General features: G+C 31.7%; 1 protein-coding gene across 1 annotated transcript in view; it reads right to left on the bottom strand.

Annotated features, from left to right (window-relative positions):
* Positions 1-527: 527 nt before the first annotated feature.
* The window catches only part of Ance-3 (angiotensin-converting enzyme Ance-3), a 115,682-nt gene continuing 98,544 nt past the window's right edge, over positions 528-17,665 (bottom strand). Inside the window, exon 10 of the mRNA XM_076397987.1 lies at positions 528-944. Coding sequence (XP_076254102.1) covers positions 641-944 — 304 coding nt within the window. The 3' untranslated portion in view covers positions 528-640. The remainder of the gene's footprint in view (positions 945-17,665) is intronic.

Raw genomic sequence — 17,665 nt, forward strand, 5'->3', positions numbered from 1 at the left:
ATTCGCGAGAAAAAAGGAAATTGTTTCTGCAGTTTGTGTTGCAATTTTGCTACTATTAAGTCCGCGGTTTGCTAATAATATTGAGTGGGTTATTAAGACAGTTCCTTCTCTGTAATTATTACCTTTGACCCTAGAAAATTGCTAGTTAAAATCCTTATTTATATCTCAATAAATTAATAGATGAATGATTAAAATTAATTGTTTTAATGAGAAATATTGGGTAATAATAGTACTATGAATTTATTTACAATAATTAGTTGTGTTAAATTTAATTATTCAAGCATTTTATGCCATAAACGTGTCGAATTTTTTAAGTATAATTTGACACAAATAATGACCGGAAAATAATTAGTAAAAATGAAGCGTGGAATTAAAAAAAATTGCGACAATTTCTGCAAAAAGATGTAGTTTCCTGCAGTCTGCACTACTATTTCGCCACTATCAATTTTATAGCTTACTAATATCGCTGCTTTATTGGCCTTTTACTGGTTTTTGGGTAGGTTGGCTAACAAAGAAGACGGAAACAGTTATTATTAAAATTACTGTATATTAAAAGTAGAAAATCTATTTACAATAATAAGATTATTCGACTAAATTTCTTAAACTTATTATGTTACAAGGGTTTCTTGATACTTTGAGTTTAAGTAATTTTTTTAACAATGATTAAACACAATATAATGATCATAAAAGAACTGGTAATCGTGGGTGTGTTGTTGTAGAATCCACCGAATACCTGCAATCCTGCAGTTTCGATGCTCTGTTTGCAGTAGTCACCGTCGTAGAGCCAGCCAACAAATTCCCCAGTACGAAGATTCTCGTTGCTCAGCCAGTCTTCTAAAGGTCTGAAGTACTCGCGCAGAGCACTGCCGTCAAGTCTGCTTTCACCAGTTGCCTGGAAAAGTACGTCTTTCCATGATTGGGAGGCACCTTTCTCCATCAACTGTCTGTAATAAAAAATAGTTATTGATTTAGTTTTGTGTTCTAGAGTTAATTTTTAATATTCAAGGACATGGTGTGAGTATTGAAGTTATTTTCTCGTAAGTATTGGCTTTTTTTAATATGCACCTCTGTTATTAGTAAAATATATTAATTTATGTAAATAATCATCTATACTTATACACGAAAACTTAGCAAAAGTTCTGTGTTCTCTTCAAATGAAACTATGGTAGGAAAGATATTAAAAAAATCATCATAAGGGTAAAGTAGAGAATCAGAGGAAGAAAACTATTAATAAAGCAAATTCAAATGCAAATAAATTCTTATTTAAAAATGATATTAACTGATCAGATGAATTGGCTAATTATCATATGATCTGTGATGATGATAGTATGATGGAACCACCAATATATGTGAAGCCTTCAACATATATATGATTTGTTGTGAATTTGTGTGATTGTGATTTATGTATTAGACATTCATTGTTTCTGAGTACATAGCACCAACTGCGATTTTGCTTGACCCGATATGGATATATAAGTTTATGATGTATATGAGGATATGTATTTTGTCGCATCTCTGTCACTCTGGTTCATATTACCCCACATTCTTGGGTAATAATTATTATAATAAACACTATAAACTACTTTATGGAGTGGTTATTGTCAATATTTATTGGAGCTTTTTCTGACTGGGGACTGCCATTCTCCAGTGCTCCCCTATAATATCCAAGATATAATGGAATAGTGAAACAGGAAATAATCAAAGTGTGATATAATATCCAAAAGATTATCAAAAATCATCTTTCATTATGTTAATAATGTTCATGTTAAATCTAATATATGCTTAACGATAATAAACCTGGGGATAAGTGTATCTTTTATGATTCAAATGAGATGTTCCTTTCTTAACTGATCTGAAGTCTTCAAATACTCACAAGGTGTGTGTATTGGAAATTTCGATCTTCATATTCGTATTTTAATTTTCGATATTGTCGTACTAATGCGTGGAAGGATGTAATTTCATTTCATTAAGCTCTTTAGAAAGGTTTTTTGATAATACTGTTACTCATAAATCAGATTCATTGCGAAAATATAGTACCGAATAAAAAAACACAATTTTTTTCCTAAAACCGCTATATTTTCACTATAACACCACCTGTTTTGTTACTTAACAGATATTTTAGAAATTATTTCTCTCTGATTTTATCATAAGTATAAATTTAATACACTTTCCAATTATTAACCCACATAACATTTCGTTTTAATGAAATAATCATTCTAAGTACCTATTAGTTGAATATAGCGTACCTGTTTTAATTTATTGTTTGATATATTATAATATGTTATAAAAAAGGAAACAACTAAATCGGTCCAATTGAAATAATGTCCAATTAAAATGAAGGAACTGCATCAGTTTGGAAAAATGTATTCATTATCGGTTAATTTTAGGATTATTGGTATAAAATAATTAATTTTATAATATGTGATGACAAGCAACTTTGATAATGATTTGATAAAAGTTATAGTCTGGGTATAGTATAGGTATATAATTTTATTCTGTTATTTTCGATCATTAGTAAATAAATGAATGGTCTGTGATGAATTCAGACTGGCGATGAAAAGTACAAAGACCTAGTACAGCAATCTCAAGAAAAAAAATCAGAGATTAGTCCAAGAGAGACATCTATATCGACACCGAAACTTTTAATTTTCATAGGTATTTTGTGTATTTGGTGGAGTCAGGAGTGGAAGTCTTTAGAGAATTAGGAATTATTGCAATCGAATGAAATTGTTACTGCAGATATCTATGGACGTCAGTTGAACAAATTAAATGATGTATTAACAAGTCAATTGAAAAGTTCCCTGCCTAGTATAGTATAACACATTTTTTGGCAAAATCCCTTCAAGGGTGATATACTGCTTATCCTCCTGCGACCCTTCTACTTTTCGATACCATTTTTGTAATCATAAGATTTGTCCTTTGCTTCAAAATAGGCCTCATTTTCGACGATCACATCTTCATTCGATGAAAATTTCTTCCCAGCGAGCATTATTTTAAGATCTGAGAACAGGAAATAGTCGCTGGGGGCCATATCTGGATAATACAGTGGATGGAAGGATTTTTGCCATCGTTTTCACTGACTTGTGACACGGTGCATTGTCTTGGAGAAGCAGCACATTCTTTTTCTTCAAATGCGGCCGTTTTTTGGCGATTTCGTCCTTCAAATGGTCCAGTAATGATTGACGCTGTTGATGGTCCTTCTTTTTTCAAGGTTGCCAATGAAAATTATTCCATGCGCATCCCAAAATACAAACGCCATAACCTTGCCAGTCGACTGTTGCGTTTTCCTACGCTTTGTGGGTTCATCATATACAGTCCATTCGGATGACTGTCGATTGAACTTTGGAGTAAAATGATTCATATTTCATCCATTGTCACATATCGACGCAAAAAGTAGGTTTTTTTAAGTTTGATCTTCAAACACTGCTTCGAATCATCAACTCGTCGTTGTTTTTGGTCAAAAGTGAGCTCGCGAGACACCCAGTTTACACAAAGCTTTCTCATACCCAAATATTCGTGAATGATGTACACGTCCAGTTGATATCTTTAGAGTGTCTGCTATTTCATTGACGGTCATTCAAAATCATTTTGTGGATTTTTAAAATGTTTTCGTCGGTAACAATCTCTTTTGGGCGTCCACTGCGTTCACCGTCTTCGGTGCTCATTTCACCACGTCTAAGCAGAACACATCTTTCAGTGTCCGGAAACTCGACATCAAGCCAAGTTTTTGCTTCAATTGTTATTTTTCCCTTCAAAAAGTAATATTTTATCAACATGCGAAATTCCTTTTCATCCATTTTTTGCACAATAATAAAAGTTGCTTCACACAAAATGCTATAATTCACAAACCAATGATCCACAGCTGTCAAGTATATACACGTATCTTTTGAGGGTTAGGGCTAACTAAAAGCATATGGATTTAATTCTATTAGCGCCATCTATGTGTCAGGTCGGGGACTTTTCAATTCATCTGTGATTGCCAAGAAGGACCAGTAATAGCGATTAGCAGACGCAAGGTTATCCTCTTGGATGGCAGTGTTCGACCACACATTAGGAAATATACAATGTTTGAACTCGACTGGGAACTCCTTTAGCATCACTTTAGCTCACCAGACATAGCGTCTTGTGATTACCATTCATTCAGATCGTTGAAGCATGGCTTGGATGGCATACGGTTTCGAAATAATGAAGATTTACAAAAATGAATCATTGATTTACATTAATTTTGCCATTTTTTTCTAGTGAATACCTTTTTTAAATGAAAAAGAGATGTAATATTTGCTTAATAAAGTAGCGGTTCCTTTCTAAGTAATAGAACCCAATGTTTAAGACCTTAGAAAAAGATGACATTAAAATTTACTCATCTGTAAAATATCTAGACGTGTAATATGTAATATATATTTTTATAGTGCCCATCTTCTGCTGAAAGGTATGCCAGTCAGACAAAAAAAGGCGACTATCACCGAGACACGTAATCCCCGACGATATCGCAACCGCCGCGTACGTACTCCTCAGACCAGCTCAATACGTTTGACGTTGCACCATCATAATTACGAATAAAACCGGAATTCGTATAAGCCAGAAACGAAGATTAACTCGCACAACAATATTTCAATCATATTTTCACTTTCGTTCTTGTCCGAATTTTTCGCATTTTTCTAGACCGCTTCTGATATAACCAACGGGCGTGTATGAAGCGGTGAGGCTCTCTATCTTCGCAGAATTAAGTTTCCTTTTTTATTTACGCTATAATCTGTAATAAGATTGTCTTAAGAATAGTGGATTTTACTTTAAGAAAGGATAAAAATAACAGGCTTGTGAAAAATGTAATTAGCGTTATGTCATGACATTGACAATATTTTGACATACAGCGTTCTAAAATTAATTAGATTACTCCATATAAATAATATGTGCCCTTAGAAGTGAATGAGAAATACATCTTTCAAAAATATTATTTTCCAAAACGACCAAACATATGTAACCATTTCGTAAAGAAATATCTAGATTGTCAAAGTTCTTCTTGTTGCCCATCAGTTATCTATATTGACGCGGAGTTTGATCTTCATCTGTTATTTAGCCGATTTACATCTTTGTCGGCCCATCTCAATTGCCAGTTACTTTCCTTTCGATCCGATACATTTAGTTCAGTGTTTTTTCCAATGTTAATATTCCTTCCAAATAATAGGTTCTCTCAACATCCTTAAAATAGGTCATTCTGTTTCAGTGAAGACGCGTTCATTCTAATAATATCTTTTACAACCCACCTATTTCTATTTAGAAGCAGGAACTAGTTGCAGGGTGGTATATCTGGATGGGGTAGTAGTTGGTAGCTCAATTTATGGATTTTTGCCGTGGTGACTGTACCTGTGCATTGTCTTGATGAAATAACAATGTCGTTTCTGCTTATTTATCTGCTGGTTACGATATGGGGTAAAACTTTTTAGGATTGAGACTGACTAGCTCTTTTGAAGAGCAATGACTTATGGGTTGGCGGCTATGGGAATAATGTTTATCAAGCCCTTTTTCTAATGTGTAACAGCAGTCATTTTTTACAATTCTTCTTAAAATTCGAGAGGGTGCTGTCAATGGCTCTCCAATAGAAACTAAATGAAGCAGCTGGCTCAAAATCTAATGGGAGTTTATTCACAGATGGCCTTTGAGCGCAGCAGTGATGCAGCAGTCCTTTAAGTTACTACACGGAATATTCAAAAAGTCGTCCACTTATTAAACTGTTCTCGTATATTGCAATTTCACTACATAGTATAAAACAAAGTCGCCTTTTCTGTCCCTATATCCCTATGTGCGCTTAAATCTTTAAAACTACGCAACGGATTTTGATGTGGTTTTTTTCAATAGATAGAGTGATTCAAGAGGAAGGTTTATATGTATAATACATGCATAATATACTAAGGCAACATTGCTAATTTTAGAGGTTGCTAACGTGATGTCGTAAATTAACCTATTTTTTTAGGCTTATTTAGCAATTAGCAAAAACGCTGCCTAACCCTACGAGTTAGATCAAATTAATGTACTACAGTATTGTACACCATAAAAAGGTCTACAAAAAAGTCCGCGATGGTATATGTTTATCTTTTAGGGATAACCCACATTAACCATTTTTATTGTTTACTTTTTACGTGAGAAAATGGCTTATTTACGAAGCTATTTTAAGCAATACGGCATTAATCCTTATCGAATTAAGTACCTTAAATACAGTGTGTAATTAATATAGATCAATATGGTTCCTTACAGCATGTAAACTAACAAATATTTTCGGAGATATTACAAATTTAAAATTTGCGTTTAAAAATGTGTAATGTAATAAAAATTGTATGAATTTAGATATTCCAAAGATAGCAGGAAATCTTCATAGTAAGTATAGGGGAAGAGGAATTGTTTTACTCCAAATTTAATGCGTGCAGGCCAAGGGCAGTAATGAATGAACCGAAAATACTGGATCGATTTTAATCATGTTTTTATTGAGCGACATAGGCATATATATTTTATGCCCGTGCAAAGTCGGAGCGGGCCGCTATGTTTTTATATACAACGTTCATATTTTTTCTGTCGTGTATTTAATTTAGTATCAGCATTGCACCCGAGCGAAGCCGGGGCGGGTCGCTAGTTTATAATAAATATAAACATGGAGCAGCGTTTCACTTCTTATAAAGACATCAAAAAATGAATAGACACATTGACAGTCTGAAAGGATATATCGTTATTTCGAGATGCGAAAATTGCCTGAAAGGTAGGTGAAAATATAAAATATTTTGAATAAAATGCATTGAACTGATTTTTCACCATAGAGCCTCAAGTAAAAAAACCTTTAAAAAGAATTCATAAGAATTCCATTCATAATGAGTTATGTTCCTTCATAATTAGATATGAATTATAATATTAGATATAGATTATATTATATTATATTATTATTTAGACTATAAAACATGAGGCGAAAGTCCAGACACCATTTTGATTGCCTATAACTTTCCTCAAAGAAAATATAAGTAAGTTTAGTTTTCATAAAAAGTGTATCTGTATCTTTGCATTTTTTTTCAATATAATTGAAAAATTATATCGACTAAATGGTGACCGCGATTCGCTATAAACCTCTCTTTTTAAGGCATTTTTCATGTTATCCTGCAAGATCTATGGCTGAATTTCTTCAATTTCCTGGCAAATATTGTCTTTAAGATGTTAAATCGTTTGAGTCTTATTCAGTAAACCTAAAAAACCCCATAACAAAAAGTCTGGTGCTGTTAAATCCGGAGATCTGACTGGTGAAATTAGTCTTCGTGGAAAAACGTCATTCAATAAATGAATTGTTGAACGAGCTGTGTGTACTGTGGCCCCATCTTGCTGAAACCCCATATCCTCTGGTCCTCGCTATTCCATTTCAGGCACGAGAAAATTTCGAATCATGTCTTGGTACCGTTCAGCAGTAACAGTAACTGTAAGACATTGGTAATTTAAAAAATTACAGTTGTTTTTAGTGGAGGCAATAATGCTTCATGAATTAATTGAGGATTTTGTGTTCCCCAAAACTGACTGTTCTGTTTATTTGTGTGGCCACTGAGAAGAAAATGGGTTTCACGCTCATTATCAATTTAGACAAAAAATTTTCAATTTCACCAGACAGCCTTCAGATACTATTTTTGCTCGTTCTTGTGGCGTATATTTATCCATAATAAAATTTTGACGTCTACACGATACAATGGTTAAAGCGAAACTGTGTTAAACCTCACATAACCAAGTTAGCGCGCAATCAGACTCTATACATATTTATACCTGTTCATTTGAAAGGTTACAATTATGACTAAATCTTATTGTTTTATCAGTTTGACCGTAAAACAACAAATTGTTCTCAAACTAAGTTCCATTAGATGCCTAAAATCATTAAAATAAACACTAGAATTGCGGACAGTATATATATATATATATATATATATATATATATATATATATATATATATATATAAATTATATAATTTCACAATACTCGAGTAGCCCCTTCGTGTTCGCTTTATATACATAACTATAACAATCGTACCATATCTACGACGTTGTTAAATAGCCGGTCAGATTTTCGTATCGTAAAATAGATTACGCCACGAAGGAAATGGAATGGCCGTCCGTTATTTATCAATGGAGAAACATTGTGCCAACAATAACGAAGTTGAGTAACGGACAAATCTAGAAAAGGGTGTCTGTTGTGACTCGGAAACTTAATCGAGGTCGGAAATCTGTGTGAAAGGACTTCGGCTTATTAGATCATTTCGTGAAGTCTGATTGGATTTAATTAGGATTTTTATGACTCGATAACTAACTCTATGATTATTTATAATATTGATACATTTATTATATCGATATATTCTGGTCGAGATACTTAAGAGCGGGGGAAAATAATTTGTTTTTGACTTTAATAGATGACTTTAAAATCATATATAACAAGAAACTATTGATCGTCTGAAAGCTAACAGTCCATCGAATATTTTAGACGTACACGCAAATTCGTTGACTCAGCTAAGGGTTATTGCATATTAAAAATAGACATTCTAAAAGGTAGTTTTCGTAATTTTTGCTTTTCTCCCTCCGAAAAGGGAAAAATATAGTGGAAGCCTATCGAAAGAGCTCTTATTGTCTCTTCACTTCTTATTATTCAGTGAATTTATCTTTTTTTTTATTTAAATTTCATTGGTCAATCAAATATGACGTCAGAGCTATCACAGGCTGTACCGGTGTGGCAAACTTTATCAAAATTCTAATCAAAGATTCTTCACACATTTTCTTTTCTTTATGGGAGACTATTATGGAGATTTAATCTGGCCAGACATTGGACGTAGTGAAACTTTTCTCCAGACACCCCTAATAAGTTTTCTCACATTGCTCTTAATTGACAACGACAAATTAGCAGTTGTCATTAACTTGTGTAGCTTGCCTCAGTTTCCTGTAATACCTATTAAATTAAACATTTAAGGAAATAGTTGAAAAATTATAATTATCAGCTTTTATTTACACTTTTAGCAGACTGAAAATGTGTTAGACTGAAAAATATTATGAGGGAGATGTCTACATATGGGGATTCGTTTGTGTTGGAATAGAATATGGGAAAGGAAATGGAGTAACAGTTTTTGTTGTTTTCAATCCTTCACATTTCGTAAGTTAAAACTAAAGTATTAATTCTAATGATCAGTACTAGTGTTGGGGACTATCGACTGAAATCGACTATCGACTGTTTAGTAATTGACTACTTTCGACTGCTTTCAGTCGCTATTTTCGGTGTGATTGATTTTGTTACTATTTACTATCGTCACAATCCTTTTTCATGTCGTCTTTACGTGTGTTTCTTATTTTATTTAATTTTTTGTATTTATAGTTCATATTAAAGTACATATACACATTTTAGTTGTATGAACTTCAACGTATACATTTTAATTATACCGAATCTTTTTTATTAACGCAATATTCTTAAAAAAGAGGCAGTTTTGTAGCGTAAAACGAAATTTGTAATAAAAAAATTAACCAAAAAGTACAAATTAATACTTGATAAGTATAGACTAACGCGAAGGTTGCTATTTATATTTTCCTGGCTTTGCCATTCTAGCCTTAACTTTGTGATATATGCCCAATTTATACTTATATGTAAATATATGGTTTCATGTTTTGTTTGTAATATGATTGCAAAAACAATATACTTTAATATAGCAACCTTTTGGAATTCAATTTTCAATATTATTTATTAATGTAATAGTGTGAAAAAAACAAAATTTTGAGTGATAAATAGTACAATACTTTCGACTGTATTTACATTAGCTTGGTAACTATTATTTTATTAGCTTAACTCTTTTTTGTTAATTTCTTTAATTTTCTAAGACTCTCGACGTTTATTCAAGTTTTGGAATGTTATAATATGTTTCATTAAAGTTTCAAGGAATAATAATTTCAAAATATTCCTGTATATATATATATATATATATATATATATATATATATATATATATATATATATATATAATTATTATTTTATTTAAAAATGGTTCGATAATTAAATAGTTGATAAAGATTGATAGAGAAAATATGATAAAAATATTTGGTGTCATTATTCCATTCCTCTTTACAATAAAATAAAACATATGAAATATAAAAATATGTTTACAACATTCAAAAATTATTTTTAGAACATAATATAGTTTAAGCATCATTTCTTTCCTTTTCTTTCCTAAAATTAGTGCGGATAAGAATAGGCACATCCCCTTTTACTTATGCATGGTTAAAGAAAGACAAAAAACATTCTCATCTACACTTAATAAACGAAATATACCATTAAATAATATTTAAAATAAACTAATAAATAGGGTACAGAGATTCATACAATTATCTCCGTCCTTTTTTCTATCAAAGAAGCAATTTGTCACTTTTTTCAGATATAAATTTTTATGGACTATTGATTTCTGACTCTTATATCATACAAAAATAAATAGAACATATCAAAATAAATAATGTGTTATATCATCTGCAAATACCATACGTTTTCGTAATTTTGACAGTAGTAGGTAATATTTCCAAATCCATCCAAAACTGGGTTAAAAATAATCATAAAGAGCGTTACCCATACCAGATGAACGGGTCCTCTATTTTACCAGTCAATTAGTTAGATAAAAAACCAGGTTAATATTGGGAATCGTCTGTTCTTGTTTTTTGGTATCTTCGGGCTAAGCGTCCACGGGCTTGGGGCTATATTAAAGATGCGCCAAAGTTACTTTCAATGGGTGTTTCGTCAGATTCCTCGACTGACATAAATATATCGGAACAATGGAGACGCTGTCTAGATCTATTTGCTTTTAATTTATAATCGATGAATTCGCAATTATCCCTATTCAAAATAGCAACACTTAATTATAAGTGAATATAGATATTCTTTTGAAAATGTTTTTGTCTGCTATCATTCGGTATTGTTCATAAATATTAGGTGTGCGAAAAAGTAATTTACGTTTCTTAAATAGTATTTTGTTAAAAGTATAAATATCTTACACATAACATGATGAAGCCTGTTGAAGAATGCACATCACTGGTTATGAGACCGTGTGATTAGAGGTATTTTTATTCCAAATACATTTACAATCCAAAAACAAAATACTCTTTTTCAATATTAACTAAAGTTTTTATCCATATCTGAAGAATTATATAACCAAAGAAAAATTAAACGCATTATTTTATGAACACTTTGATCATATTCTAGGTGAGTTTACAAAATTAATAAAAGATCATATAACAAATTTGAAGTATCTGAAGTCATTAGGATGAAAAATTAACGATATAGTTATTTTGAACAGCGTCTTTTTTTTCATGCACACCTACTTTAATGCTTGAAGTAGACCGAAAGTAATGTCTTGTATCGCGCTTTAGCTACAACAATTACTTCGAAAGCTCAACAAATCGTAGAGTAAACATCAAAACTTGCGATAAACTCAAGTGTCTAGAGTTCGAGGTTTCTGTATTTGCTAGTTTAAGTTAATCATTAACTGAGAGTGCGAAAGAAAAACATAAATGTTGTGTGTTTATTTTTATTTATTTCCCAAAAATATTTTTTTTGCTTTCAAAATATGTTTTCAAATAACAACATTAGATGCCCTGCAATCCCATAATACAAAAGACAAAATTTGAATATAAATACTATAATAATATATAATAAATTTTATAAAATTTGGATGTTAAACATTATGAACTATTCATCTTGCTTTGGCCGATTTAGCAATATTATTTCTTAATGCTTTTAAACTATGTCTTATGACCAAATTAATAATTAATAAAGCAGCCAGAACAGCTTTCGATGTATAAAAAACAAGACCTAGTTTTAAAGTAGTAAACATTTTTGAATAATTTACCAGCTAAAAGCTCTAATTGTTTATAAATAATAAAAATGATTTCTTTAAGATATTATCATAACATTATTGTGCCGGCTTGGTTGGCGCAGTGGCAAAGGCGACAAGACGGTCCACCTACCGTTGCGATAGCTACGGGTACGAATCCTGTTGGGGCATGGTCGTAAATTTATATTTGTGATTGTTTAATAGTTGTGATTATCCTAGGCAAGAGTGCAAAATCCGACAAGGAAAGTGATATCCCAATAATGTCAGTAATCAGGCTGGGTAAGACCGGATGTCTTCTGGAATGATTTCTAAGTAGGTCACCCGCCAGTCGGTAGGCTTAATGACGAGGACTGTGGTTTGGAGCCCACGTTAAAGTGTAGGTCCAGTCGAGATAAACCCTTGTTATAAGTTATAATAAATAAATTACTAAAATAGTAAAAAACTTTAGCAATCTAATAGTATTTTCTGTTGTATGTGCTAATTGATGATACAATGGTAACGTATTAATCTTTCATTAGAAGTAGCTATATTTGGCGAATATATATTGCAAAAATTACTATTTAAATGCATTGATTTTTCTTGAAATAAGTTAGATTGAATTTTTCTATAAATTAGGTTTTTTTTTTCATATGTTTACATCAAGTTGGTTAAATCTTGTAATAGTTATTTGATTTTATTGGTTCAATAGCCTACAAAACTTTTTTCCAAAGAAATTAGTACTTCACGAGTTTATTGAACACGCCAGTATATGATTGCCTATGTTGCATTGATCAATAAGTAATAATCAAAAAGCGTTAATTTTGGCTTTTTGGGTATGACCGAAATTTCCGATCTATTTCTAATATTTAGTTAACCAATCTTTCCCATTCATTCTTAAATGTATACCTTTACGACTAGTGCTGTTAAACACTACCCTTAAATGAACACTGCCTCATTTTTATTGTTTTCAGCAATAACATGAAATCGCTATATCGGTTTTAGTAGATTGAGGAACTTTACTCTAGTAATCCCATCAATTATAGAGCATAACCTTGTAACTGTGGATATTACATCTTCGAAGCGATGTTGCTAATTCCTAGAGACTAGTCTAATATTTTTTTAAATTTATTTTGTTCTCTGAGTCTTTCTGCAAATGTTCACTAAAGCTTTATGTCATTCCGCAATTAATTTAATTTTTAATACGGTGCCTTTTATCTTTTCTACCGTTAGTATGTACTCTTAGTAAAAGATTTTCGTCAAAATCGTGTTGCATTGCAAATATATTAGAAGCATTTAATCGGTGTAGAGAACATCTTTAATATGGTGAAATATTTTAGGAATTCATTCAAATAAGGTGTTGTTTGAACGTTATATTAGGTGCTTGCTTGTATTTTTATTAAGTATCAATGAAAACAAGTGTTAAATAACCTAACCTAACTGTTGAATTATAACATTTCTCTGCGTAAAATAACAGTTCATTTATTAAATATAATATAATCATTAAATATAATATAATTGATTTATTCAGTGTATAGAGACGCTAATCGGAGTATCCTTATATATAGCTATAATCGCAGTACTATCAGCAAATATAGCCATCGTAATATTTTATATTCATGGTATATCACAAGAGTAGAGTAGATAAAGAATTGTCCCCAGAACACTTCCTTGTGGCACATCTGCTTTAGCTTCTTTTATTGTAGAGTAAGTTTATTCTTGTTTAACTATAAACATTCTGGTTGTAATGTACGATTTTAATAGTTCGGTATGTTGCTTTGGTAACATTTTCTGTAGTTTATGGACAAGGCCTTTATGCCAAACTTTATCGAAAGCTTGTGCTACATCTAAGAATATAGCTGAGTATACTTTTTTATTTTCGTAGGCTTTTTCAATAACATATGTTGTTCTGTGGACCTGGTCAATTGTTGAATGCTTGTTATATCTGATGTCTGTCTGGATGTTGATGATATTATTTAAACTATATATCGATATATTTCTTGCTGGCCGACATTTCTAAGGTGTAGTGTATGTAGTAGATGCTGCTGTAGATATTTACCGACTTTAACTTAACAAATTAAACGAATAGTTGAGATCGAAGCTGCATGGCTTGACTAGCATTTGGTTTCGAAATGCTGAATAATTTCGAAAATGTAACGATGAATGGATCATTATCAAGTATCTATATGATACCAGAAAAATGGTAAAAAAGTTGTTGAGATTGATTAAAAATACATTGATTAGTATATATTTTACAAATTCCTCCCAATTAATGCCTTTTTAAAACAAAAATATAATTGAAATGCTAATATTTAATTATGAAATTATCTAACAACTAAAACCAAACGATATCACGAAACCATGGTAAATTTTGATGAATCTAAAAGACACCTCTTTCAAATTCTGTGATGTAGATAACAGGTCAATTGAAAAGTGGCCGTCCTGGCACATAGATGGCGCTACTAGAATTAAGTCATATTTTTTTAGTTAGCCCTAACCCTCAAAAGATGCGTGCATAGATTTGACAACTGTCGGATCATTGGTTTGTGAATTATAGCATTTTGAGTGAAGTAACTTTTTTTATTGAGAAAAAAATGGATAAAAAGGAATTGGTGGTCGCGTGGTGATAAAATATTGCTTTTTGAAGCGAAAAAATACAGTTGAAGCAAAAACTTGGCTTAATACCGAGTTTCCGGATACTGCCCCAAGAAAATCTACCATCAAGTATTAGTATGCTAAGTTTAGACGTGGTGAAATGAGCACCGAAGATGGTGAACGCAATGGACGCCTGAAAGAGGTTGTTACCGACGAAAACATTAAAATACTCCCCAAAATGATTTTAAATGACCGTAAATTGAAATTGAATGATGTAGCAGACGCTAAAGATATCAACTGAACGTGCACATCATATCATTCACGAATATTTGGGTAAGAGAAAGCTCTGTGCAAAGTGGGTGCCGCGCAAGCTCACTTTTGATCAAAAACAACGATGAGTTGATAATTTTGAGCAGTGTTTGAAGATGATCAAGCGTAATAAACCCGAGTTTTTGCGTCGATATGTGATAATGGATGAAACATGGCTCGATCATTTCAATCCGAAGTCCAATCGACTGTCATCCGAGTGGACTGCACACGATGAACACGCTCCAAAGCGTGGGAAAACGCAATAGTCCACTGGCAAGGTTACGGCGTCTGTATTTTGGGATGCACATGGAATAATTTTGATTGACTACCTTGAGAATATAATGATCATAAACAGCGACTAATACATAGCGTTATTTGACCATTTGTAGAACGAAATCGCCGTAAAACGGCCGCATTTGAAGAAAAAGAAAGTATTGCTTCACCAGGACAATGCACCGTGTCACAAGTCAGTGAAAACGATGGCAAAATCAATAAATTTGGCTTTGAATTGCTACCTCATCCACCGTATTCTCCAGATCTGGCCCCCAGCGACTGTTTCCTGTTCCCGGATCTCAAAATAATGCTCGCTGGGAAGACATTTTCGACGAATGAAGAGGTGATCGCCAAAACTGAGGCCTGTTTTGAAGCAAAGGACAAATCGTACTACAAAAGTACTACAGTGTATCACCCTTGAAGGGAATTATGTTGATTAAAAAAAACTAATTTTGCCAAAAAATTAAAATACATTTTATGGTATGCCAAAAATATAATCGGAATGCTAATATTTAATTATGAAATTATCTAACAACTAAAAACAAACGATATTACGGAACCCTGGTAAATTTTGATGAATCTAAAAGACACCTTTTTCAAATTCTGTGATGTAGATAATTGTTAGGTCTCATAACATAAAATCTACAGCCGTAATATAAAAGCTTTAACAGTGATAACTGGTTTTTAGTTGTAAAATTAATTTTTTTCCCGGTGTTTCCTCTGGAATTGCCAACCGAAATATAACATATGATTTCAAATAAACGTATACGTTGTTTAACAACATGTTTACCCAATTAACACATTGTTACGGACACGATACGTTAAAACTAGGTTACTTTTACCAATTTTACTACACATTCCGCGTAAATTATTATTAATTCGTGATATCCATGTATTTCCCGACGTGCCGTTGCTTAAACCAAAAACGGCATATTACGGTCGAGTACTTCGCTTGTTCTGTCACCGACCGACGGCCGTACCAGAACAAAAAATGATTTAATTGCCGTATTATGTTATAGCAACAAGAACCGGCACGGGAGAAATTAAATTTTACTTTTACCGGCTACGACGGGAGTACCGTTTTATTGCGGTGGTTACGTAACGTGCTTTCGAAAGGATTCGCTGCTTAGCCCGGTCATATCAGGGGTTTCACCTTCTAAACCTTCTTCTACACATTATAAAAGTTGTCTCAAAAGTTTCATGAAATCTCGTGTCCACGTCTAAAGACATCAAAAGGTCGTTTCTTTATTTCGGTCGATTTTTTGCAAATATCTCGCTTCCAATGGGTTTAATGCTATTTGCAACGCTTTTTTCAAATTTTTTTTATACATTCAATCATTTTTGAGGATACATTACTCCTGAGTCATCTCCGGTTTTGACGCATGCGTACTATCCTGCATAGAATAATCCATAGAAAAGGAAAACAAGAAGAATGTGAAATTCAGAGAAGAAGAAATTAGACAGCATTTTGCTAAATATATATATATATATATATATATATATATATATATATATATATATATATATATATATATATATATATATATATATATATATAGTAATCATTTTTAACGACATTGAATAGGTATATATATATATAATATTTCATAAATTAGGCCAATAGGGATAATTTCAAAAGCCTCTCCCTATCCTAGTGACCTCAAATTATATATTGTATTATTGAAATATTGTACTATAAGATAAAAATATTGCAAATTTTTCCAATTTTCCAAGTTTCTGAATAGTTATATATAAGTTCAGATTTAGTCTTGAAAAAAATGACAGAAATACAGAAAAATAATTTTTGTTAACCCAGTTAGTAGTACTAAAATAAACGTAATAATTAGTTTTCAAAGATGTTTAAAGTTCGGGATTATATTGTAAATATGAGGGTTGTATGAGAAGTAGTGTGACAGAAAACATTTTGACGTTATACATAATTTATTTCTAACATAAGCTATATATATAGGAGCAATAGGAGAAAAGATACAATTACAATTACATCAAGAAGAAATTTTCTTTAAAAGAGTTGTCAAAGGAAATGTTAAAACACAAACAAACTCGTCCAAAATTTTGATAAAAAAATTCGTTCTAAAAAACATATTCTATTCTTGAATGCATTTAGTGGCTGTGACACGACTTCTGCGTTGTTTAAGAAAGAGAAGAAAACCTTCATTAGAACGCCTCAGATACTTCCCAATTTAGGCAAACCAGAAAACAGATTAACGAAAGTCATAAAAGACAAATTAAAGATGAGCTAGCTGTTATAGTGTAATTCCAGAATATTACATAAAATATTAGTTTGAAATAAATAAATTTACTGACTAAAAAAATATGACAGCAAGTCTTTTAAAAGATTGAATAGTGAAATAAATAAGAAAAGAACGATGCAATTTTATTTCCAAATATATAGTAAAGAATTTATTCTTTTATAAAATAAAGAAAAATCATAAAAGTTTTTTAGTAAATTTATTGCATTTCAATATGTGAAACATATGGAAACCGACTTCAAGAACTGATCAGTTGGTACTAGTTAAAATAATATTGTAAACATATAAATAGTTTTAGGTAGGTATTAAGCTAAATTGTGTGTATATAGCCGAATATAAAATACGTGTAGTAGATAAGTTAAATAAGGTTTTTGA

Source organism: Rhynchophorus ferrugineus, unplaced genomic scaffold (genome assembly GCF_030347505.1).
Source record: "Rhynchophorus ferrugineus isolate W39M unplaced genomic scaffold, kcgeb_rfMv2 rfM1, whole genome shotgun sequence".
Classification (NCBI taxonomy): Eukaryota; Metazoa; Arthropoda; class Insecta; order Coleoptera; family Curculionidae; genus Rhynchophorus; species Rhynchophorus ferrugineus.